General features: G+C 35.6%; 6 protein-coding genes and 1 non-coding gene across 10 annotated transcripts; 3 read left to right on the forward strand and 4 right to left on the reverse strand.

Annotated features, from left to right (window-relative positions):
* The first annotated feature begins 369 nt into the window (after positions 1 to 369).
* Positions 370 to 3,095, forward strand: LOC113306558 (ras-related protein RABA2a-like). The gene is made up of 2 exons (XM_026555483.1): positions 370 to 659; positions 2,328 to 3,095. Exons 1-2 carry the CDS (start codon positions 495 to 497, stop codon positions 2,808 to 2,810), a joined length of 648 nt encoding a protein of 215 aa, XP_026411268.1. The 5' UTR covers positions 370 to 494; the 3' UTR covers positions 2,811 to 3,095.
* Positions 3,096 to 3,602: 507 nt separating this feature from the next.
* LOC113306557 lies at positions 3,603 to 6,786 on the reverse strand. Of its 2 annotated transcripts, none has more exons than XM_026555482.1 (6): positions 6,501 to 6,786; positions 6,311 to 6,390; positions 6,049 to 6,196; positions 5,716 to 5,844; positions 5,360 to 5,575; positions 3,603 to 3,971 (listed from the first exon to the last, which is right to left on the reverse strand). In XM_026555482.1, the coding sequence occupies exons 1-6, from the start codon at positions 6,669 to 6,671 to the stop codon at positions 3,828 to 3,830; spliced, it is 888 nt and encodes a 295-aa protein (XP_026411267.1). In that variant the 5' UTR covers positions 6,672 to 6,786; the 3' UTR covers positions 3,603 to 3,827. The 2 variants fall into 2 exon arrangements, with proteins under 2 accessions (XP_026411267.1, XP_026411266.1); XM_026555481.1 differs by having other exon boundaries at positions 3,613 to 3,971; positions 5,342 to 5,575.
* A 36-nt stretch (positions 6,787 to 6,822) lies between these two features.
* On the reverse strand, positions 6,823 to 6,896 carry TRNAI-UAU. Its single transcript has one exon. It is a non-coding gene; the product is annotated as a tRNA-Ile (tRNA).
* A 390-nt stretch (positions 6,897 to 7,286) lies between these two features.
* LOC113306559 (ras-related protein RABD1-like) lies at positions 7,287 to 8,999 on the forward strand. Of its 3 annotated transcripts, none has more exons than XM_026555485.1 (7): positions 7,287 to 7,424; positions 7,527 to 7,599; positions 7,840 to 7,887; positions 8,019 to 8,090; positions 8,179 to 8,334; positions 8,474 to 8,577; positions 8,690 to 8,999. In XM_026555485.1, exons 1-7 carry the CDS (start codon positions 7,411 to 7,413, stop codon positions 8,805 to 8,807), a joined length of 585 nt encoding a protein of 194 aa, XP_026411270.1. In that variant the 5' UTR covers positions 7,287 to 7,410; the 3' UTR covers positions 8,808 to 8,999. The 3 variants fall into 3 exon arrangements, with proteins under 3 accessions (XP_026411270.1, XP_026411271.1, XP_026411272.1); XM_026555486.1 differs by having other exon boundaries at positions 8,702 to 8,999; XM_026555487.1 differs by lacking the exons at positions 7,287 to 7,424; positions 7,527 to 7,599 and adding an exon at positions 7,646 to 7,740.
* A 160-nt stretch (positions 9,000 to 9,159) lies between these two features.
* LOC113306560 lies at positions 9,160 to 13,191 on the reverse strand. The gene is made up of 3 exons (XM_026555488.1): positions 12,908 to 13,191; positions 12,290 to 12,404; positions 9,160 to 9,532 (listed from the first exon to the last, which is right to left on the reverse strand). The coding sequence occupies exons 1-3, from the start codon at positions 13,133 to 13,135 to the stop codon at positions 9,459 to 9,461; spliced, it is 417 nt and encodes a 138-aa protein (XP_026411273.1). The 5' UTR covers positions 13,136 to 13,191; the 3' UTR covers positions 9,160 to 9,458.
* A 6,456-nt stretch (positions 13,192 to 19,647) lies between these two features.
* Positions 19,648 to 20,393, reverse strand: LOC113301361 (S-norcoclaurine synthase 2-like). Its single transcript, XM_026550129.1, has 2 exons — positions 20,170 to 20,393; positions 19,648 to 20,085 (listed from the first exon to the last, which is right to left on the reverse strand). Exons 1-2 carry the CDS (start codon positions 20,351 to 20,353, stop codon positions 19,784 to 19,786), a joined length of 486 nt encoding a protein of 161 aa, XP_026405914.1. The 5' UTR covers positions 20,354 to 20,393; the 3' UTR covers positions 19,648 to 19,783.
* Positions 20,394 to 21,295: 902 nt separating this feature from the next.
* LOC113305418 lies at positions 21,296 to 24,783 on the forward strand. Its single transcript, XM_026554456.1, has 6 exons — positions 21,296 to 21,498; positions 22,438 to 22,537; positions 22,609 to 23,292; positions 23,385 to 23,589; positions 23,936 to 24,331; positions 24,431 to 24,783. The coding sequence occupies exons 1-6, from the start codon at positions 21,296 to 21,298 to the stop codon at positions 24,781 to 24,783; spliced, it is 1,941 nt and encodes a 646-aa protein (XP_026410241.1).
* Positions 24,784 to 24,972: the final 189 nt, after the last annotated feature.

Consider the following 24,972-nt stretch of genomic DNA (forward strand, 5'->3'; position numbering starts at 1 on the left):
TGGTTATGTATCAAGTTTTCGAAAATTTTGCCTAAAATGAAGATCACCTCCGATTTTTTCGTGAAAACAAAAATTTGATATTGTTGTTTGTACTCGTTGTGTAGCTAGCTCTCTTTAAAAGATTTCCAACGATATAAAATTTATAAAATTCTAAGACGCGTTTTTTTAGATATGTTATATCCAAATTGCGTTGTCAATTATACCCCTAAAAATTAGGACCCATAATGAATTATGCACACATTTTTCAAAATTTTATATAATTATGGGTGTCATAGAAACTAAAATTAATTTGCAGGGTACTTTTGGTAAACTCGTAACTTCGCCCACGTCGTCGTTCACTCATTTCTGCATTCCATTTTTAGAGAGAGAGAAGACCACTATTACGAGAAAACAGTTTAAATATTAGAAAGAGAAAAGAAAATAAGGAGAAAGAATTTGGTGAGTGTCGTTGTAGTGAATAGGGTTTTCTTTTTCTTCTTCTCCTTGAAAATCTGATGGCGAGAAGACCGGATGAAGAGTATGATTATCTATTCAAGATCGTTTTAATTGGTGATTCAGGTGTTGGTAAATCCAATCTTCTCTCCCGTTTCACTCGTAATGAGTTTTGTTTAGAATCTAAATCTACCATTGGAGTTGAATTCGCTACTCGTACTCTTCAGGTCAATCTCTCTCTCAATCTGTTCTTAGATTATTAACCGTAGATCTGAAATTGAGATCTGAAATCTCATTTAAAATTGATTTATTTGTTTATTCTTGGTGTTATTTCTCATTTTTGATCGGAAACCGAGGTAGTTGTCAGGGAATAAGAATATAGGGAATTTTCAGAATTTTTGATATATTTTAAATTTTATTTTGTTGTATAAAGAATTTTAGGATTTTGATGATATAGATCTGATTAATGTCACAGTTTATGCTTTGAAATCAGAATTTTATGTATTGATTGACTTGTATGAATCATGTCTTACTGTAACTTCTAGATGTTCCATCTTGATTTCGTTAGAATTTGGTACTGCTGACATGCTAAGTGAATGGAGATGATATTGATAGCAGACTTGCTTCAAGTTTTGGAAGTTGACATGAGTAAGTAGAACTTTAACCTTTCAACGCCAAGTTCAAGAAAAAGTGGAATAATTAGACTTTGCCATCTAGTAATTGACTCTATTAAATGCACTTTTGATAGGGACATGATCTTGGAATGCAGCCAGGGTAGAATTTTGTCCATACATTTTAGGTGTCTGCAGCAGTAAAGTCTATACCGTCGATTGCAACAAAGTTGGAGTTTCTAAGGATTTTAGTGTTTGGTGGGTTGTAGAGTGGGTGCTATTGTTAAGCGAGGAAACATTAGTTGTTAAGAATGCATGATACTGGTAGATATTTCTAAGCACTGCAAAGTGATTTGCCATTTTTCTGTTGTTATAATCTATTTATTCTGTAAAGTGATTTGTCATTTTCTATTGTTATAATCTGTTTAGTCGCACGAGTAGACGAATTGGGATTCTTATAGACAACTATGTTTTGTTTGTTGTATATAGTGCTTGAACTTAAGGAAGAAAAAATCAGACTATAATTGGACTGCCAGACTTAGTAGGGTTGGTTAGGGTTGTAGTATCCTTTTGAAAATTTGACTTGTTTATAGACTATAATTGTGTACAACAGTTCACTAATCATATGCGTTGTTGCTTAGTATTTGATACCAGATTTTTAGGTAAACTTGTCACTTCTTGAAGTTGCAAGGTAGGAAGATATGAGTTAGGTGCAATTCTTGTTTAGGCTTGATATGATAGACATTGATCTGTTGGCCATCTTTTAGCATGTTTGGATACGGTTCTACTTTTCTTGATTGGGAAGAAAATTAAGGGGAGTTTTATACAGAAGCGGAAGTTTTGGTTCCCTTGGTTATGTTAGAAAGCAGATATGTATTGAGAACCCCCTACTAAAATGTGGGAGAGAGACTTCATCGTTAGTGGTTACAGAGCTTAGCAATATTTTATTCCTGCAGCATCTGAATCTAGTAAATATTTGAAGTTTTTGAACCATGGTTATCCCATTTGTATTCTGAAGTGAGGTTGCGTAATATCTGATTTAGGTGGACGCTGTGTTATACATTTTGCCATTGTTTATGGATTCAGATTCAAAAGCGTGATGACTTCTCATCTCCAATTATTTACCACTTGATTCTGTATTGTTGGGATATAGGTCTTTAACTAATCAGTTTTTCTTTGCATCTATTTTCCACTTTCCCTTCTCTTGATTCTGTATTGTTGGGATATAGGTCTTTAACTAATCAGCTTTTCTTTGCATCTATTTTCCACTTTCCCTTCTTTCAGGTTGAAGGCAAGACAATCAAAGCACAAATATGGGACACAGCAGGCCAAGAGCGATACAGAGCAATTACCAGTGCCTATTACAGAGGCGCACTAGGTGCTCTTCTAGTCTATGATGTCACAAAGCCAACAACATTTGAGAATGTAACTCGGTGGCTCAAAGAACTGCGTGATCATGCTGACTCCAACATTGTGATAATGCTCATTGGAAACAAAACTGATCTGAAGCACCTCCGTGCAGTTGCAACAGAAGATGCTCAGAGTTTTGCTGAGAAGGAAGGGCTTTCATTCATCGAGACCTCTGCCCTTGAAGCAATAAATGTTGAGAAGGCTTTCCAAACAATCCTTGGAGAGATATATCGGATAATTAGTAAGAAATCCCTTGCGTCAGAGGAGTCTGCACCGTCTAACATTAAGGAAGGCCAATCAATTGATGTCTCAGGATCAGATAGCAACTCAAAGAAATCATGCTGTTTTACTTCTTAAGGGGTGATTTCTTCCATTCTTTATCCTTTCTGGTGACTAATGTTCTATAGGTCTCGGCCCTCTCGGGTCTTTCAACTATGTTTCATCTTGTCTGGATCTGGATCTGGATCTTTTTTGCCCTTTCATGGGATCTTATACAGGTGTTTCTTTTACTGTGTTTTGTTGGATTTAGTGTATGATTCTTCATATTCTTCTAAAATAGATGGAACAGTTCAGATTTTAATAGATGACAGATATCTTGTGAAGTGTTTTATCTGAGATGATATTGAAGTTATGTTCTCTTAATTCTTGTTATATTGGGATGGGGACTAAGATTTATCACGATGCACAAATTGTGGGTGTAGCAACAACAAGATAACTCCGTTTTTGTAAGTGTAACCTGAAGGAATTAATGACACTAGATCAACATTTTTCAGGATATCTTCATAGACAAACTGCTGTCTTTATTTATTTTTTTATTTTTCTCTATAAACGGTACACAGATGAATCAACCATTTTCAGAGGACTCAAGTGCATTGACCATCTTTTTGAGAGAGTGGTGAGCAGTTCGTGGAAAGGAAGCAAACAGCTATCAGGCAAGGTCAACAAACTTGTAGCCTTTTCATGTATAGTCCTACTGCTGACTGGAAATTACACAATTCCAAACCTTTGGATGTTTATAACAGCATACGTAGTGAGAATTATCAGACTGCTCTTTCATTATCTATCAGCCAGACCAGAACCAGGGCCATATTTACCTTTTCTAGTTGCAATTACAAACTGGTAGTCACTGATAACTGAAACAAAATGATATACGATTGAATTAGAACCAAATACTTTTGAATACTTGGTGAATATACAACTGGGTTTTCCTTCTGACGCAACCACACAGGTGAAAAAAACAGAACATAATATACCCTTGTTGTCGGCCAACTAAACTCAGAAGAAAATAATTTTGACGTCAGACCTTTACAGCAACTCTATCAGCAAACCTTTCTTTGAACAGATGTAACGGCAGTAGCTTTCAACATAAAGATACTATTTAGACGAACCTCCACGCCAATATCCAGATTCACTTATTCCACATTCCAAAAGAAATTTCTGATAGGCAGGTTCAAGATGTGTATAGTCATGCGAGGTTCCCTCAAATGGAAGGACTTCAGATTGATCTTCTTGTGGACTCTACACAGCAAAAAGTTGCAATACACAAAAAGCATAAGAAAATGCATTACATAATAGTTTTTATGCGGAAGTTCATAGCTCAGATCATTAGGAAGAAGTTCAGTTCCTTCAAACGGTGAATAAGTAAAACCACACTCAACCTAATGGTCAGTTATTTTCTCATCCTTTTTCACATGTTCTAATGTTTTGAGACGCTTACTTTCTGGCACTCAATTTCTTTAGCATGAAAGTTAAAAATGTCTTAATGGCAGCTGCCACTGACAGTTACTGTAGCATCAATTCTCAGAAAATTGTTAAGTTTAAGATCGTAGCTTATCCCTTCAAGTTTTCAACGTTAACCTCAGTTACAAACAGTCGTCATACTGAGAAAGGATATTACTGCAAGAATTTTCACTTCCACTTAATGATATAAATAATAAAGTCTTAAGATTTTCAGTTACTAGAAACTGCACATATAGTCCAACCCCCTAACTCCGTGGTTGCTGGCATATTCAAACATAAGAGTCGCATCTAATTTGATTTCAGTTCTCGAATAGGTTGCACATTATTGAGGTTCCCCAAGTATTCCTGGAGTTGGCTATCTACACTGGGAGCACCTCTACTGACGTACCCTCAATGAATGATATCTACATTTTCTCTGTAAAAGCCTGTTGATAATAAAAACCCCTGGTGTCGACCAGAACCACATCTACATGAGACCAATTATCATTGAAATAGATCACTGGTCTCGTAATCACTGATATTCCTTACTGGAAGGGAACATTCTTGTGGGAATTAACTGATCACCCTTTGTAATGGATAAGGTTCATCTTGCAGGACAAGATTAAAAGTTAGTTGATGGACTATCCCACTAAGTGGCGTTGATGCTAAATAATACCTAGCCAATGCATGGGTCCCCGCTGAACCTAGAATTCTATGTTAAGTTGAGGATAGAGGCAAATGCAACATGCAATACAGTTCCATGCTCCGTTCATGTCCTCTCTCCTCCCTCTCCCAATCCTCAATTTTATCTCACTAGGCAATGCTCCCATCCTATTAAGCTGAAATCTCAGACCCACCATTGTTCGATAACTTTATCCTAGATTAAGAAACCGATGAGAAATTCAGCAAACTCATTCATCTTTAGGCAATCAAGTCCAGGAAAATACAAACTGCTTACTCTAAGGTCATACATAAGCATTTCAAACACCCTGAAATCGATCCTAAAACTATATCTAATTATGTCCAACTGAAAAGATGCTGAAAAGAAGTTTCATGTTGGTAAGCAGAAGCTGAAGAACTAGCATAGCTGATGAGATATCACCTATATGATTCAGAGCATGAATAAGTCGAAAGTAAAAGATGACAATAAATTTTGCATAGAGTACTACATCATATTCTTGGTTCACCTCCGAATCCGAAGCTTCTGGACCTTCTGGTTCCCTTATGTCCCTAAGAGCGGTTTTCCAGCAAATACTTCTGGATCCAAAGTTATGCCCCTTTGGTTGATTTAAGCCTTGATGCTTCCAGTTTGTGAAATTGCCATGTTGAAATACGTGGATTATGTATCTGATGCAAACTGCTACAACAGGAACCAGAAGCAGAATATAACCAGTAGTTTTAGCCTGATAATAAGACAGGCAAGCCTGTTGAGGTCACTAGTTTGATAAAACTCCAATAGGACATTCACAATTCAGATTCATGGCACAAACACTCAACAAAAGGCAGGTTTCCTACAACAGAGGAACTATGTGAAAGTCCTTACAAGTAGTAATTGATGAGAAGATAGCACAGGCAACACCTTGTGGTTTCCATGCCCTACCAAGGTATTAAATGAACTTTGGTATCTTTTGTGCACATCATTGAGGTATGACCAACTTTTCAATCTTGCGCCCTGCGTAGAACGCATTTTGCACATAAGAAATAAAAAAGACGATACAAAGTTACATACAATACTGCTAATTAGCTCAAATAATCAGTTCACAGCGAAGTCACTCATGTATTCGATTGCACCAATGTTATGTGTAAGTGTTTCTTCTAGAGAACATAATGTAAGAAACTGGTTTCTGCGTAGTTCCTTGTAACATAATGCACTCACCATTTGAGCATCTAAAAATCTGGAACAAGGAATATTAAGTCGTTGCCCTTCGAAAACTAGATCAATATCCACAATGTTGGAGTTAACAGCAGCAATTGCTTGTACAGATACATTATAACGCCTCGATATCGAGGTCAAGTTTTCGCCCCTAATTCAAAAATTTGAACATTAAACTCCATCTGAAACATCAAGCATTACAAGCTAATACAGTATGACAAAACAAAAATATCCATGGCCTAGTTATGCAATAACTAAAGTTTACCCTCTGACAACATGAACCAATAACTGGTTGGTTGAAGATTGAGCGCCCTTGAATGTTTCCTGAACTTGAATCTCCCATTTCTGTAATGAAAAGAAATTATTAATTTGGGCAAAAAAAAAAAAAAAAAAAAAAAAAAAAAAAAAAAAAAAAACTCATGTACAAGTTGTTTAAAAAGGAAAGGAATACGAACCTGAGCTAATCCTTGAAAACGCTTGATTAACAAAATCTTCTTATTTCCAAGTGATTCCAAAGAGAGCTTATATGTTATTAGGTTGAAAGGACCGAGTGAGCTGCGAGTTGTTGGATGAAAAACCCTAGAAATGAAAGAAGAAATGTCTGGTTTATGAGTTAGATTTGCCATTCTCTAAAAGCTGCTGCTTGTGGTGGTCTACTTGTTCAGCAGCCTCACATTTTAGTGGAAGATGATGCTGTGAAAGAGTACAGCGAGAAATTTCAAAAGTAGCAAGCGATTTGAAAGGCGAAAACAAACAAAATAAGGAGAAAAAAAACATTAGTCCCGGCGGGGCTCGAACCCGCGACCTTCGGCTCATAAGACCAACGCTCTAACCAACTGAGCTACGGGACTCTGCTGATGATAAAAGTTCAACTATAATATAAGTATTAAATTAATAAAAGTACCATCCAACGCCAACAGGTCCTAGTACTGCAAAGGAATATCGGTTTGGCAAGGGACTCCTCCTATAAAGCTTTTGCATGACTAAGTGTGCATTTAGGAAAATGCCATTGCCATCCATATGGTGGCTAGCTAGTTAGATAGCTAGTGCATACAACTAATCCGTTGCTATATCTATTTAGGCAAGCACGAGACATGATTAAAAGCCGTCGACATGAATTATTTGCACACCTAAAAGAGCCTCTAAAAAGCTTCTAGGGAACTCTTTTGTGATCTGTAAATCTTTTTTCTCTTACGTAACGAATAGTATTAAATAAATAAAAGATTGTGGGAACGATTGTTGACAGGTAAAAGCTCTTTATTATGTTCTTCCCAACCGTCAAAAACTATTTGGAATTTCCACTTCTTTTTTCACATAAAACTAAATCATCAGAACTACAAACTTATTACTATATTTTCTTCAGCTATGAGCAACGAATAGTAAGATTTCTTCTTATAATTCTCTTTTAGCATATAGTTTGGTTTGTCCTTTGGAGATTCTAATATTTGTTTAACATTTAGTATAAGTTTTTAATTTGACAGTGATTACTTGTTCAAGCGTTTGTTAATCGGAGATTCTTCTGTTGGGAAATCATGTCTACTTCTCAGATTTTCTGTAAGTATTAACCTACTAGAGAATGAATGCTAAAGTACGTAGGAAGGAAGAAATATTCATTTATTAAATCTTCGTTTATGTATGTTTACACAAGATGATCCTTTTGTTGAGAGTCATATCAGTACAATCGGAGTCGATTTTGTGAGTTTAAGGATTCTTATGATCAAATTCCATTACAATTCTTATTAAGTTTCCTTGCTGTTTTAGGTTTGATCTCTTTTTGTATGAATTTTTTTGCAGAAAATTTCTACATTAGAACTTGAGGGAAAGACCGTCAAGTTACAGATCGTAAGTACCAAGTTAACTTTCCCTTCCTCCCTGAACGGAATGTGTTTCTTTGTGACAGAAAATGGCTCCACTATAGTAGAGAAGCTCATGTAGCGCTTTCTTGTGTAATATGTGTGTGTTTGTTTGGTTAGTGGGATACTGCAGGACAAGAAAGATTCAGGACTATAACTAGCAGCTATTATCGAGGGGCTCATGGAATCATTGTAGGAGTATCTCTCTCACATGTCAGGGTTAGCCGTATTTGTTTTTTTTTTTACTTGCATACTGATATCGAGATTGAAACTGAAACAGATTGTATATGATGTCACTGAGAAGGAGAGCTTTGACAATGTAAAGCAGTGGTTAAGTGAGATTGATCGATATGCAAATGATACTGTGTGCAAACTTTTGGTTGGAAACAAATGTGATTTGGTAGAAGAAAAAGTGGTGGAAACCGAAACTGCAAAGGTAACCTTCTGCCGACAAGTACAAATCTAAATTTTCAAATTCAGCTAAAGGTTTAGTAATCAGGATTATGCTCTAGGTTGGTTCTGAAATTCTCAATCTGTTTGGTGCACATATTTAGCATACTTAATCTGGACTGCAGGCATTCGCAGAGAAGCTTGGTATCTCTTTCCTTGAAACTAGTGCCAAGGATTCTATTAATGTGGAACAGATTTTCTCAACCATGGCTGCTGAAATTAAAAAAAGGTAATACCACCTCTATGGATTCTCTGCAAACCGTTCCCTCTCTAATTTACTTGTTTTTCAGCACCAAAATATCACGAGATAATCGACTAACATGATAATGCTAATCTTCCAGTTTCTTTGGCAGAATTGGGAACCAGCAGCCAACCGGCCCAACCTCTAACAAGAACGTGGCAAAAACTGTTCAAATGCAGGGGAAGCCTATTCAGCCGAGAAGCAATTGCTGTGGTTAACTGATGTTCCATTCCTGCTACATGATAGTTGTATGTAAAGGACTACAAAGTCCGCAGATCGTAAATATTTGATATTGTTCTTGTGTGTTAATCATTTGGATCCTGGTAACTAGAGCTTTAAACTTTGTCCATCCGAGCACCTTTTGTAGATAAACTCGAAACTAGATTCTAAGGCCATGGTATTTTATTTTACACATTGATCTCTAATCTTACAAGTGCAAGTAACTGTTCATTGGAGTACCCTATGAGGGATAATAAACTGGTTCTTACACCAAGACTTTCAGAGAACTTAAAATACAATTTGAAACAACGTTTTCCTGCGTAACACTGAAATCTGAGTAAAGTTCCCAGGTTCCCCGAATGCAACTAAGGTTTGACTGAATATCACTTAAATATTAGAGGTGAGAATGTGCATGGTGTTATCTTCCAGATTACACACATAAATCCCGTTTGCAAACCCCAAACTACAATAGCCTAACTTAAAGGATTAACAAAAATTTACTTATATATATTGAAGAGTATGATTAACAACTTAAATTTCATGTCTTGAAAGTAATGCATACACAGAAACTAATAGTCGGTGCAAGAATTTTGACATGAAGAGCCGGTATAAGTTTCAAACAACCGACTGACGCTATTACTTCTCCAGGACTACTTAACACGTCGTTCTTTCTCTTCTTGACCTAACCCAAGTGATTTCTGAGCATTAGAAATGCCTTCAGGATCTGCAAGGGCAAACAAAAAAAGAGAGCGTCACCAGACTCACCACTGAATGAATGAAGAATAGAAATAGGAATGAATTTGGATCGTACATATTTTAGAAACAACATTACAACGAAAAAGGGAATATCAGACTCAGTTCTTAATGAAACTACAACAATGTGAATCCCAACTGAAAAATGTCATAAGCATTAACCCTGAAGTTGCAGCAACAACTACAGAAAACCAAGCAAGTTTCATACATCCACCAAAATAGATGGATAGTGGCAGAGGATATAATAAGAGAAAACTGAACTAAAGTAACGGTTGATAAATTTCCGAAAAGGTAAAAAACTAGAAACACTTGAAACAACTGAAAATAATGAGAGAGAAAAAAACACATGGAGAAAGCATCAGATTTCTTAAATGATTGTTGAACAAAAAAAGATAACTGTTTTTGTTACTTCCAAAAACATAGACACCAAGTTCAAAACCATCATGAACTCAGACCTATCCAGACAAAGTCTAGGATTAAACTTAAATCAAGTTTCTTCTTAGTCTCTCCAGGAAACCAGAATTAAGGGAACAACACCAGTTAACATATTTCTACTCCAACTCAAATGATATATACAAGATAAATTACATAAACCAATGGGGATGTACACAGAATCATAAGATAAGAAAATTTTCAGGAATTTCTCCAGGATAACCTGACTGACCAAGTACAAATTCTTGTAATTTTACGAAATTCCAAAGCTCAATTGGTAATGAAATGAACATCGGTTGTCATTCATTCCAAAGTATATTCAACTCTGGTTAATGCTTTGGAAACTTTGCTTAAAATCTGTTATTACTAAGAGCAAGAAAAACAGAAACTAGGTTCCTAGGCAGCTTCCAGAACTGTCCCAGTAAACGAATTCAAGCCTCCATCAAGACTTTGAATTGTAAAAGCCTACTTTGGTTTCCTCACAAATTACCAAATCCACTATCTGATGGGAGACTAGAGAAGAATAGAGTGATTTTTTACATCATATATGTGATATGTCCTAACCCCTTCTTAAACGGTTTATGATTTACATGGTATATTTCCATTATAAATTGCTTACAAAATCAAACAATACACATCTATAAATACTACGACTTCATTTCATTAAATAAATTGCTTACAAAATCAAACAATACACATCTATAACTACTACGACTTAATTCCATTTAAATGGGTCAAGATGAAGCATGCATTCATAAAAAACTACTTTTCCTAACAATGCTATTACACACAGTCACACACATTGAACTGCAGCTCACAACACGGATACCTATTCTCATTCTCCCTTTATAATTGCTATTCTCACTGTTGGCGTATTAACTTCTGCAGGCAGGCACTGAAGAACTACAAACAGTAACTAAGGATAGCAAGCAGGCAGAATCAGAAACTTTATTATAAGCAATCACATGGGAACACCAGCAACAACTTATTCACATCCACCTTGTCAAAGACTGCAAATGTTGTAAAAGCAGTCAAAAATTATGCATAAAGGAGATGGTAGTTTGTTCCAAAATTGTGAATATCTGTTGATCTCTTTTGGTAGATAGCAGTGTAAATACGTATACAGTATTACAGGTTCGCAAAAACTATGTCAAGTGGCTTTGGACACCAAGTAGGAGGTATAATGAACTATACAAGTGGTTACGCGCAAAGTTAGGAGGTATAGTGAACCATAGAAAGCCACTTGATACAGTTCATTATAACCTTCATAACATCGTGTATAACTACTCATAACTACTCCTAATCAAGATATAGACTTTCCAATCTTCTTCAATTGGTGTAAAACCCAATCATCACAGATCATCAAAAATTGGTTTTCAAGAGACTAATCAGTTCTAAGCACACAAAATGTCACAAAGTAGATGAAGTTATAAAACATTATACCAAACCTAAAAAGTAACAGCAGATTATACACCCTAAAAGCTACAGATTTCCAACTTTGAGATCACACAAGCCATAGTTATGGAGTTCTCAAACCATGAAAGTAGTAGAATCATCTAAGACCATCTACCTAAGGCGTTCTTAATATGTGGAATCACGCAGTGAAGTAGGATTTCAAGACAACGAAGTGAGAACTGTTGATTGTAGCCGACATGATTACTCTTAGTACCAACATCCTCCAACCCCTTTTGCAGGCAAACTAACGAAAGAACATTGCTGTGGACTTCTACTAGGGAAGGCCATTACAGAAACTGTAGAAAGAACCAAAATAGAGGTCCTCTCACCTTCATCGCCACTAGCTTAACCAAGTTTCATCACTAGATTCCAAATAGCATCTAAATTCTATATTTAGGTTCACTGTCCAAGTTATGACCCTTACATTTCCTTCTAAAGCGTGTTTTTTGCCATTAGCTTTTCGTTACATGTCTGTATATTTTTCTTATATCTAGAATAATCAATGTAATGCCCTAGTGGCTAGCAGTTGGCAATAGAGCGTCCCAATAAATAAAACGAAAATTGATAATTACAGTCCCATCTAGACATACTTCAACAAGAGCATATGGAGTTATAACTTATAAGGATGATCTGTACCTCTTTTAATTTGCTCTAGCATATATCATGATAAATCAAGTACACAAAATAAACAATGAAAAATGCCTATGAGGAATGGAATTAGTGACAACAATTATAGGCGTAAAACATTAGATGATATCAAAACTCATTAACTTTTTCCATATTGTCTAAAATAAGATTTGCTAAGAAACACAGTACTGGAAGTTGGCCAAAGCAAACTTACCGAAGAATTGCGTGAAGATGCGCGTAAAAAAGCTCAAATTGCGAGAAACATTGTACGATACTGCCGGAGGAAGTGGTTTTACAAGGGTGTCGATGGTAAAAACACGTTGAAGAAACTGCAAGTAAATTTGAATGCTTCAGAGATATCACTTGCATGTTATACAGCTACAACTTTTTAGTACCGTGGAACATGAAGAGATATAAACAGGTTAACCTATATGGTACAATAGACTCCAAACAATTAAAACTCTCTCAATCAATTCCACGTGCATGAGGAAGATGGGTTGGGTATACTAGCATTTAGTTGACCTAGATAGCTCAAAAACCTCTTAAAATCACTATGACACTGCTCTATCTACTGTGCGAATCAGGGAGCTATAATTATTTCTCATCTTTGAGCATGATTCTGAAGAAGAAACCAAGATTATCGCATTCAGTTGAAGTCCCTAGTGAAAAAAACCATTGAACCCCGTCGGGTAAGATGATTTAAGCATTGAGTTTTAGGGCATAATTCTTACAAACAAAAAAAAAAACAAACTAAAACCCCACTAAATTTCACATTCAATTGAACAACATAAACCACAAAATTGAAAGAATATAAGAAGTGAGAAACCAATACCTGAACATTCCTCTGAAAGCTGTATCTAAGTTCTGGGTCAATTTCAGAGAGAGAATCATTGAGGCTGTTCTTATCGTTGGCTTTTGAAGAAACTGATTTCTTTCCAGGAACATACATAGTAGAATCACCTCCGGATTGGCTTGTTAATTTGAGTTTCCCATCTTTGAATTTCTCTTCATCTTCATCTTCTCCTCTCCATGGCGCTGAAGATAAGAGTTGTTTCTTCATTTTTTTTTTCTCTTCACTAATCAAAACCTAGAGGAAACAAAGGCGTGTGTTTTATCTCTGAAAGAGGTGAAGGCGTGAAGCTGACTAGCTGAGGTAGATAAGCCCCGTATTCCGTAGTTTGGTGGGCCGTTTGGCACGAGCCCGTATCTTTTGGTCCAGATTTGGTGCTTCAGTGCTTGGGGTTGCCGCTGCCGCTCTTTATGCAGTTCCTAAAATTGAACATGGTTTCAGTTTTCTACCGGAACCGGACCAAATCAGACCGATTATGAAGAAACCGATATTACTGGTTACGTTCTGGTTTGACCTGAAAACCGAACCAAAAACCAATGGAAAACCGATAAGTATAGGACGTTGATTAAAATCAGATAGATTTAATCTACTCCGTTCATCTCACACTTTGCAAACCTAAGTTTTACCCTTACCCAAACGAGTTCATTTTCAGACCAATAAGTACTTGAAGAAGCACAATCTCACGTACTGGTTGAGAGTTATTGATTGGAGTTGCAAATGCAGTTATGAATATGGCATTCAGAACATGCAAAACTTGGAGTTTATGTTTTTTTTAATTTGTAATGTTTATGTTTTGAATGTGCTTCTAAACTTGAAATATGAACTATGCTTGTGTGTAATTACATTCTGCAGTTAGATTAAAATTCTACTGTGGTAATTTTTTAAAGATTTGAACTATCAATTTCAGAAAACTGACATACAGTCGGTTTTCCATTAACCTAATGGAACAAACCGAAACCAGCTAAAACCATTAGAAAACCGACCCGATGGTTAATGGAATGGTTTAATCTAGATATTTAGAAACCGATAATATCGGTTTCGGTTTTAGTTTGGCTGGAAACCGAGCCGAAACCGATTGTGAACAACCCTTCCCTTGTTCGCTTTATTTTGCTAACTTATATCAAATTTTCCTGTCCAAATCTAGGCAATTGTTTTAAAATGCTGGAAAATGTGAAGCGCGCATAACCACATCACAATTAAGAATCTACGTATATGCTTTAAAAAAAATCTACATATTGTGCAAAATACGAATTCGAAATTTTCATCAATTTAAGATGCATATTACATTTTCCAAATTCATATACCTGTATAATGTTTTCTTTGTATTATCTCATATTCGAAAATAAATTGCAGTATTGAGATTCTGAAGAACAACTCAAGATTGCTTTGGAGCTTTTGGTAATGAATTTAATTTTTAATCCCTATTTTCACCACAGAAATTTACCTAACTGTAGCGAAGTGGATTTATTATACCATTGTGCACTGTTATCCGTCAAATTAGAGATAACGCTAGCACCAGAGGCATATCCTCTCTCTATAGTGTTGCTCAACGTAAACAAAAAACCTAGTTTTGTGGTACTAAAGATAGAGTAAATGATTGTATCCGAATGTTGGATTTATCGTTTAGTTATCTCCAATATCTCATGCTAACTTCTCGATATATGATGGGAGCCCCTACCAATACAAAAACCATCGAACCTTCTAAATAATTTAGCCATTATGTATCTGATCCCTTTTATAGTGTTCCATTGAGTAAGGATTAGTAACAATGTCAATGAGATGACTTACCAATAATGTTTTTGTGACTTTCCACATGCACAAAATGTTTAAAATGGAATTATCATGATCTTTATAGAAACCAAGAGAACAACCTCATGATCAAATTGCTGAAATCATAAATTGTAACGCAATAATTCTTTTCAATCCACTAAGTCAAATCCACCGTCAAACTCACTGCTGAGATGGCAATGATGTGGTTTGACTTTTCTATTTTCTATGTTTTCTTTTTGGGTTATTTGGTTTTTGGTACTCATATTTTGTCCAATGTTAGTGTTTGGTCTAGCATTTTTTCAACTTAGGGTTTGGTACCTGGACTCAACGTTGACCCGGGTTGACTCTGTTAAATTAAATATTCAATTAATTATTTATGTAAATACTAAAGTTCCTTTAACTTTAGTAACAATGACTAGCCAAGTCCTTAATCTATTATATCGAGCAGCACCATTCCAAACCGAGTCGCACCGGTTCAAATTAAAGAAATTATATTTTTTTCACGAACTCTCTCTTTCTTGTCTGTCTCTGCTACTACCTCTCTATTCCTCCACTGTAATTTATTCTCTTTTTTTATGTAATTTTTTTCTTTCTCTTCCGGTTGCAGATTCGCATAAACGTATCAAGATGTGGTTTGATTGCATCAAAATGATGAAGAAGACCATCGTTGCAGAGATTTAGAATCTAGGGTTTGATTTCAGAGATTTTTATGAAATAATAAGCCAAACAAGGGTTATGTAATTGTTGTTGCAGAGATAATTAGGATTTAGTTATAGTGTAACTTTTCGCAGTTATGGTTTTGATTCTCTTTGGGTTTCAATTACGGTTCATAAGAAAATCGATTCAATTCAGTAGGGCTTTAATTAGTGGTTTCAGTTAAGATTTTTTTAGCGTTTCAATCGCCGATTTTGATGAAATGAGAAGAAATGATTAGTTCTTGGGTGCAGATTCACTTATCTAATTTGGGTTTCATAAGGGTACATAAATCTTGTTGTTATTTATTTATGTTTCCCAATTTTAATAGCAGACGTTTGAATCTTGATGATCAACTATGGGTGACAACCTATTTATTTGTGCGATTTTGTAAGGTTTTACTCAAGTTTCCCAAATTGGGTTTATGTTGAATCTTGTTGTTTTGGTTTGTGAATGGGTTTGTTAAGGTTTACCTCTCCTCAATTTAAATTTTTTGAATGACGATGAACTGTATTGAAGTATTGAACAGTTGGGGTGGGAGCTTCAATTTGGGTAAGAACAGGGTTAACGACAATATTAACGGTGTTAACTAAATAGATTTAATTTAATTTTTTTAAATAATTAAACAGAAGTCAAGGCTTAACGAATCAACGCGGGTCAACGTTAATTCCAAGTACCAACCCCTAAGTTGGACAAAAATTAGACCAAATACTAAGATTGGACAAAATGTAAGTACCAAAAAACAAATAACCCTTTCTTTTTCCTTCTCACGTTTTTGGTGTTATTCCGCAATTGCAATGGGTCTCCTGCAATAAGAACTACTAAAGAAGAAGGACATCCATTACGTAATTTGCTTACAAACCCTTATTAAATACTCCCTCGGTTCTTTTTTAATAGGCCAGTTTCTATAAATAAAAGTTTCAAAAAAATAGGCCAGTTTCCTAATTGGGAAAGTCAAATGTTATTTTAATTTTTTGGGACCACTTTTCTCTTAACTTCTTTTGATGACAAGTGTCATGTGGACCACTTCACTTTACTTCTTTTGCTAACAAGTGTCATGGGGACCATTTCACTTCACTTCTTTTATTGACAAGTGTCATGAGAACCACTTTCAATGATTAGTTCTCTTAATTTCCTTAAATTTCGCTAAAAACAAAACTGACCTATTAAAAAAGAACGGAGGGAGTATCAAACATGATTTTGTTAATCAATCATTAGAAAGAAAAAAAGATAAAATAATAGTTAGGGTTTATAAATCTTAATCGTAACCTTGCACATACTGAGCATGATATGGCTGTTATTGTCGAAAGCCTCAGCACCTTTAGGGGTCAAATCAATTATCTGCAAGATGAATTGGGTTACCTATTTCCCTTAGAGTAAGCATTTTATGATTGTAATTCATGTGGAGCTTTGTTTGTGTCTGTTGTCTATGTGGGTTTGATTAGTTGTATAAGAGCAAGAACGGCTAATCTTTTATGTGCAACCAATTTTTTGAACTTTGAATCCTTTCACTTTATATTTTCTTTAATTGTATACTCAACATATTTTTGAAATTGAGCTTTATCAGTAAAATCAAAATCCTCCAGGTTTGTTGAAATTATATTTACTATCCGTCAATTCCTTTAATACTTGTGTTGCGAGAGTTTTGTAAATTGTAGTTCTCAAAGCAAGCAAATCAAGCTATGGCAGGACTAGCCCCCAGAAGTTGCAGGCAAACTTGCTCCAGTCAAAAAAAAGAAGATAGTGGGCATATATTTGGGTGTGCTACTAGATTAAAGATAAATTCTCTTTCTTGTAGATATCTGATTCTCTGATGCACCGATACTGATCCGGGGATATTGATACGAGGATTCGTCAATTTTCATAAAATGGGGTTACGGAATACGGTGGGATGCGTGTATTTATTAAATATATATTCAATATAATAATAATTCATTCTACTAAAAAATCATAAAATAAAAAAATCCGATAGATACTATTTTGAATATTAAAGTGAGCAAACATTAAACATTCAGCATTTTAGGTTTCAATCATACTTATGTTAATTGAATGGATAAAATTATATGTACTCCGATTTCTCTCTAAACAACATGAAGAACGTGACTGTCCAATAAGCCTTAAAGCTAGATTTTTCTTACACCATTTTTTTTTTGAAGCACCATAAAAATAAATACCAAGTCTTTTTTCTTTATAATCAAACAAGTTATTAGGTTTAGATATAATTATTCGACATGTTCATGAATACAATATCTATAAATAGTTAGATTTTATGTATAGATTTATAAATATATGGATTTTGTATAAAAAAATAAATGTTAGATTATAGGAAGTAATCCCTCATAGAGTATCTGCGAGGTATCCCAGAGTATCCCCTACCCCTTTTCTAATTAAAAAAAGATGACACTTTAGATGGAGTTTCTGATACGTATCCCCAGATATCCCCAAATATCCGATACTGATACGGCGCCGATACTGATACGTCACCAATTTTGAAGTGTCCGTGCTTTATAGATTTGATTTCACCAAAATGAAAATGTCGTCCGAGAAGCACAGAAAGAAAAAAAGCTTAGCGGTCAAGCCACGTCATTGCCACCTCAGCGATGGGTTTGACTTAGTGGGCTGAGTAGAATCACTGATTATAACGAAAGGAAAATTTTAGAATAATTTTTTGGGGACCATGTTTTTTTTGGGGGGACCATGGTTCTATTTTTAGTAAGACATTTAGAAGTAAATCTAGGTCACTCCTTATCTAGATATTTATATTAATACCTAAACCACCCTCCTGATTAATTTTGGGTAATGATTCGTGAAATCATTAGTGAAATAATTAAGCTAAAGAAGTAGAATTATTGAGAGAGTAAAATTAGATAAGATGAAGAAGAAAAACATGGAAAATATTTTTTTTTTCCAATTCACTAAGCTTGAGTATTCAAGTGATGATAGCTCATCTGATTCTTCATCTCCATCCTCTCCTAGAGTATTTGTTAATCTTCACAATGATCCAGATATGAATTATTTCTTAGATGGTGAATGTATTCTTCCACAAACTCAATCTCAAGATGAAAATGATGGATTTTACCAACCACAACCGGAGGAAGAGTATTTGGGTACCTAAGTATGCTTCAAATTTAGATAATGGTGGTTGAATTGGTCCAAATATTCATAGAACTGTAAATTTTTATAAAAAATTCCTGCTAGGTTCAGGTAGTTCGGTTACCAAGTGTGAAGAACAGGTAACCGAACACGGAGTTCGGTTAATAAATGTCAAGAACATATAACCGAACACAGAGTTCGGTTTCTTTCTTCAAACACGCAGGCAGCCGAACTTTAGTAATAAGATTTACAGAGGTATGTTCGGTTAGTTCGCAAACTTCAACGCAACCAAGTTCCTAACCGAACTGCAGGTTAATAGTAACCTAGTATTAGAAGTTCGGTTGGTTCACAAACTTCAACATATTTTGCAAATTAACCGAACTGAGCTTATATATGCATATATGCAATTAGGCAAACGTTCGGTTACTATGAAATTTATTTATTGGCGAATTAGGTAGAGTTCGGTTACGAAGTTTCAAAGGTAGAGTTCGGTTACAAAGAAAACTTAACATTTTTGCGAACGAACCGAACTTTTGGATTTCTCATTATTTTCGTAAACTAAAGTTCGGTGATATCCTTATTTTGCGAAGGAACCGAATTTATGGACTCGTGTTGTTCTAATACAAGGGGTTCGGTTAAAAGTATTTTTTGCGAATCAACCGAACTCTGAGTTCGGTTAAGATAAAAATAATTCGTGATAACTGAAATTTTTGCGAGGTAACCGAACTTTTCTCTGAAAAAAAAACTCCATTAAACCTCTCTGCAACTTCCATTTTCAACTCATTTTGATGATTACTTCTCATTTATTCAACCAATAACAAATGACAAGTAATGGGTTTGTGAGAATATCTTTGGTGGTAGTGATAATCAGAGATGGTGGTGGTGGTAATCGGCGGTAGTGGGCGGTGGTGGTGGGAGGAGGTGGTGGTGGTAATCGGTGGTTGGTAGTGGTGATAATCGGAGGTGGTGGTGGTGGTAATCGGCGATGGTGGGCGGTGGTGGTGGGAGGAGGTGGTGGTTACATATATATATATATGTGGTTATTAGGTTGGTTTTAAATTAAATTAGGTTAAAGGTAGATTAGTCATTTCAACGCTTTAAAACACCCCTTATAATTATAGGGAGGGTGGCCTAATAAAACCATGGTCCCTTGAAAAAAACCATGGTCGCTAAAAAAACAAATCATTCAAATTTTATTTCCTTACAAAGATGCACGGCCCAACTCTTTCAAAGGGTCGGAATAGCTAATTCTGAACAGTAGAAACGTACCCCTTACAGTTTAAGAAAAGTACAATGTGAATTTCAAATGTTTGCATCATATTTTTTGTCTTTAAGATACATCCCAATAGTTTCAGCTATAACTTCCAATGGTTTTATAGAAACCAACGCAGCATTATCGGCAGAGGCATCATCAAGTTCATAATCGATAGTTGAGATGATAATCGATGATGATGAATCACTTTCCTTTCCAGTAATTTCCAACGTAATTCGGTATAAGCTAAATCCCAGCTCCAAGTACCCTCCTTCAACCACCTCTGTCACTTTGATACGTTTTTCCTCGTCTATTTTCGTGAATTTTTCTTTGTAGTATGCTATAGGGGACCCTGCAAACCAAGCACTAAGTTATGATCCGTACAGATCACGAATTCAATTATGTGGGATGATTTATATTTCTTCCTAGCACATACCTGGTGGCAAGATGAGTTTTAAAACTGTACCGACACCTCCATCGCCATTATCGATTTCGACGTTGTGAAGAACTTCAGGCAGTAATTTAGGGACTAGTTTTCCGAGTTCTAGCGTGCCGTAAACATCCCAAAGATCGGATGCCTGAACAGGTACCTCTATCTCTTTTGAAAGTTGCCCTTTCATCTTCTTCTTCAGATTTCGATCCTACTTGTTGTGCAGTAAGGTTTTGCCTTCCGTCATTTATAAGTTTTAGTTAAATAATAGACGTAATATGATAATCAAAAGGAATATGTGACTGGGCTTGTTTTGTTGTTTAGCAGTGAAAGGATCTTTTTGTTCGGCTTAGTTTTTGTCGTACAATATTCCTATGACGACTCTTACGGGCCTGTAGTCATGCCGGCCTAAGATGCTCCCTCCCATCAAATTAAGGACAAAAAGGATAAGAGTCAATTAGGTCCAGACGTATGCCAAGGCTCACTTACGGCTTACCATCAAAGGTGCTAGTAGAAAAAATCAGTGAAGGAGCCTGGAATAACGAACACAACAATATTGCTTGATGAAAGATTAAGGCTGGCGTATGCCATATGCCATATGCGATACCCCTAGACCTTGATTACCAACGTGGATGATAGAGATTTTTTTGGGCCCACAAAGAGCCATGATGGCTGAAATTTAACATAAAGTTTTCCTTCGTAATTTTTTATATTGTTTACACTACCGTCGAAAACATTAAAGGAGAAGAAGAAGTACTGCAATTAGGTAATTCTACGCGAGTATTTTTAGGATTTTCGGTCTTTAATTTAGGGTTCTGTGTATTTTGTATAGATTTCCCGTGTTTTTATATAAATTATGGTTTTTCTAGTTATGGAGGCCAGGAAAAGATAAAAGACAGAAAGAATAATGATAAACCAAAAATTACGAAGGACTTTTGTCTTGGCCTATCCTTCTTACTTCATCTATCGCGGTAACGGCAATTTCGTGACCAAACTTGAGAAACTTGGTTTGAAGATTACATGTATAACAAGTTTATTTCTTTGGTGTTTTTTTTTTCATGACATCTGAACTGTTAGATTTCAAGTTATCATGCATGCTCATATGTCTTCTTTTTCTTTTTCCTAACAAGAGATGAGATGCATGAACGTGAGTGAAGATTTCGCTCGGAAGCACCTCGTTAATATTAAATGTGTATCTGATGAAAATCTGGCCCCTGATAAATGGGTTCGCTACATATCTTGTAATCCTATTGTTGCTATGATTGTGGAGGGAGATAATAATTCTGTTAATGAATTTATTGAATTGACATCCAAACAACAAGTTTCCTCTACCAAGTAAGCTATATATATATAAAACTCATTGTTATTTTCAATTTGCTTCATATAATCTCTGTAGTTGCAAGTTTCCTCACAACCACACTCCACTATAACTATAATCAATATTAAGTAATCATCATTAAACTCTCCATTGATTTATCAAGACTTAAGTCGGTTTACAATATGAATACAAGTATTACAACAATCTTACTTGCTCCTAGATTTAATTTCTCTCTCCTTATTTCTTATCTAACACTCACCCAAAAGAACTCCCCACCAGTAATAACCTCTCCTCTTTATATAAGATTTTACATAGTGGATGACAGCTAAGAGATCCTTTATTTTTGGAATCTCTATGCGATACACTCGCTCATGTACAATCACTCGTTCTCGCACAGACCATACTTCGCACATATCTTCACACTTTACTCGTGAATTTGTTGACATCATCCATTACGTCATCTCAACCTTGCTGTGTGTGATCTCCCTCGTTTAAGTTATATAGCCTTCACTTCGCATACTTACTAACATGTGCGATATCTCACTCCTACATTCTGCCTCTTCTCATTTCTCTTATTCTACAGGGTGAGCGATATGAGAAACTCCCACCCTATATTATCGCATATGCTTGTCTTTTTACACTTTGCTTTGCCGAAATTTTTTCGGAATTCAAGTTTATCTGTTTACACATGTTGATTTTCTTCCTTTTTACTGGTTCAACCGTTTGCAACCGGTCATATTCTTTTACCTATTTATTGATTCTTCGTGGAAAATAATCCTCTCATCTTTATTTCATCGTCTACAACTACACTTTTCTTTTATTCTCTCTCTTTGTCGCTGCTGTTCCTTTTTGCTGTTTTATCATCATGAATCCCGAATCAAATTTTGTTTTCTTCTATCATGATTTATTGATTACAACTGTTACTTTTGGCTAACCCAATTCCCATACTATTGCAGGAAAAGTTCTTCTCTAAGTGCTCTTAGAATAACTTCTAAATCTTCTTCTGGTGTCGAGAGTAAAGAATCGCATAAGAGGAAGGCTTCGCATAACAAAGAAGTAAAAAATACCCAAATTTTTTTTAAAAACAATATTGTTGCCTCTATTTCTTATCTATTTTTTTTTCGCAGACTTCCAATTCTGAGATGGGTGATGCCAAAGGACCTAAAACTAAGCAATCTCGCAAGCTTACTGCGGTTAAGTCGAACCTCTCTATTCTTGATTTTAATGTCGGAGATGTCACCCCTATAACAACAGTTCAACCTTTGCACACAAATTCTCCTGTTACTCCTGTAACAACTCAAACTCCTGAGGCAAATATTTCTATTTCTCCAGTTCAAGCTTCTGACGCGAATGCCTCTGTTACTTTTGAGGAACTTTTTCCTGAAAAGGAACCTGCTGCTGATCAAGGGGTAAAAGGTGCTTCCACTATTGCCTCTGCGAATGTATTGAATATGGATCAAACTTCCTCTTCGTTCATCAATACCGATTCTCAACCAATCCCTGCTGATTTGTCTATCCCTACATATTTCTCCATGCCTTCCCCTTCTATGTCTATTCCTTCTTCTTCATCTTCTCATTTTTTACTAAATTCCCTTTCTCTGAGTAAGAAAGCTTTGGATAGTGTGAAGTCTGCGTCTCAAGCTTTATCCGATATTATCAATTCTTCTCAATCTTTAACCAGTGATCCTTGTAAACTTCGCATATGTTCAGCTTTGAGTAAGCTTATGTACGAATTCCCTTCTGGTAGAGCTACAAGGAATGAGATCTTCTCTCAAATTGATCATAGTTTCCACGTTGCTCTAGATGTCTTGGTAACTATCTCTCATAAATTAACTTTATCTTCTTTCATGCTATTTTAATTATGACTTCTTAATCTCTTAACTTTATCTTCTTTCTTCTTTAGGACTCTCATCGTCGCATGATTTTAGCTGAAGGGCATTTTGAATATAGTTGTTCCCAGCTGGAACTTTCGCAACATAATGCTTCTTTAGAAAAGGAAGTCACTAAACTAAAAGGGGAACTCCAGGAAGTGCAAAAGTTGAGAGGAGAACTCGAAGTTGCGAATGTTGATGCCGAGAATCTTCGTAGTGTAAATCGAAATCTTAGAGGTATTTATCATCATATCCAAATTGCTTGTTGTACTCTATTATACGTTTCTTCCCCTTTCCACATTTTTGTAAATTTCTCCATGCATTTATTAAGATTTAAACCAGAAGCGAATATGCGAAAGATATAATTTTCAATATCTTACTGAGGATATCCAAGCGAATAACAAAAAGTTGCAGACTCAACTAGATCAATTGTCTAACCATCATTCATATTCACTTGATCAGATTAACAATTTAACCCATGAAAATAATCTTCTTATTCAAGAAATATAAGAATTAAATAGTCAAATATCCCATCTTTCTAAATTATCATGCGAAGCTGATCTAGTACACGAAACTTTATCAGAAGAAAATCGTATTCTTTTTAAGGAGAAGCGTTCTTTCTTGAAGAAGGAAGAGATGTTTTCACACCAATATTCAATTCTTCATGAAATTAACGAGAACCAAGGGCGAAGTCTTCGCTCGTTAAATGAGCAGTATGAAACATCGTTTAAGGATTTAAAGTCCCAGAATAAAACAATTATCCAAAGTAAAATAAATCTGACTGTGAAGAGGAATCAGATTCAAGAACAATATGATCATCTAAAGCATTCCCACAATGTCCTTAAGAAAAAGAATAAGTCTCTCTCTGCTGATGAAAAGAAGATTCAGTCCCGTATTCGTGGTTCAGTTGGTGATGAGTTTGACAAGACTATGGAAAATATGAAGGATAATACCCTTTCTCTTTCTAACTTCTGCGAAGGTAGTCAGCTATAGTTGACTGCCTCATTATTCTTTAGTTATTTCTTCGCATCTTGTTGATGTAGATTTTTTATTCAATATTGTTTATTACTCTTCACAGATTCTGAAAGATTGCATCAATCCAATGTTACCCAATTGAGATCTGATTTATCTAAGGCTCGCAAAGAATGTACGAACCTGAAGCTTTCTCTTTCTGCTTCTCGTGGCAGAGTGCGAAGAAGACTCGCATATCAACAAAAAGTTTTGGAGATCAATGCTAGAAACCTTGAAAGAGGAGCTATTCGCAAGGCTCGTGCCAATTCTCAATCTATAATCAGTGGAATTCTTCTAAGCAACTATCTTCCTGCAGTAAAGCTCCCTTCTCTTACCATAGGCGAAGATGAAGAATATCCCGAAGCAGACAATGATTATGACTTTGTGAGTGATGACGAAAGAGAGCAAGAGGGTGAATAAGATCATCTTGGGAAGGACAAGCCTGTGAGCGAAACCAATGCTGAAATTCAGGATCCTAGGCCCAGTATGGATGCTGAAAAGTCATTGGTTGAGCAAAATGTCGCTGTTGAGCATTCTTAGGTTTCTTTTCATCCAGATTTCCCTTCTTTGTTTCGATGTACTTATGTTTTAAACTTGTTTGTTACAAGA

Source organism: Papaver somniferum, chromosome 8 (assembly GCF_003573695.1).
Source record: "Papaver somniferum cultivar HN1 chromosome 8, ASM357369v1, whole genome shotgun sequence".
Classification (NCBI taxonomy): Eukaryota; Viridiplantae; Streptophyta; class Magnoliopsida; order Ranunculales; family Papaveraceae; genus Papaver; species Papaver somniferum.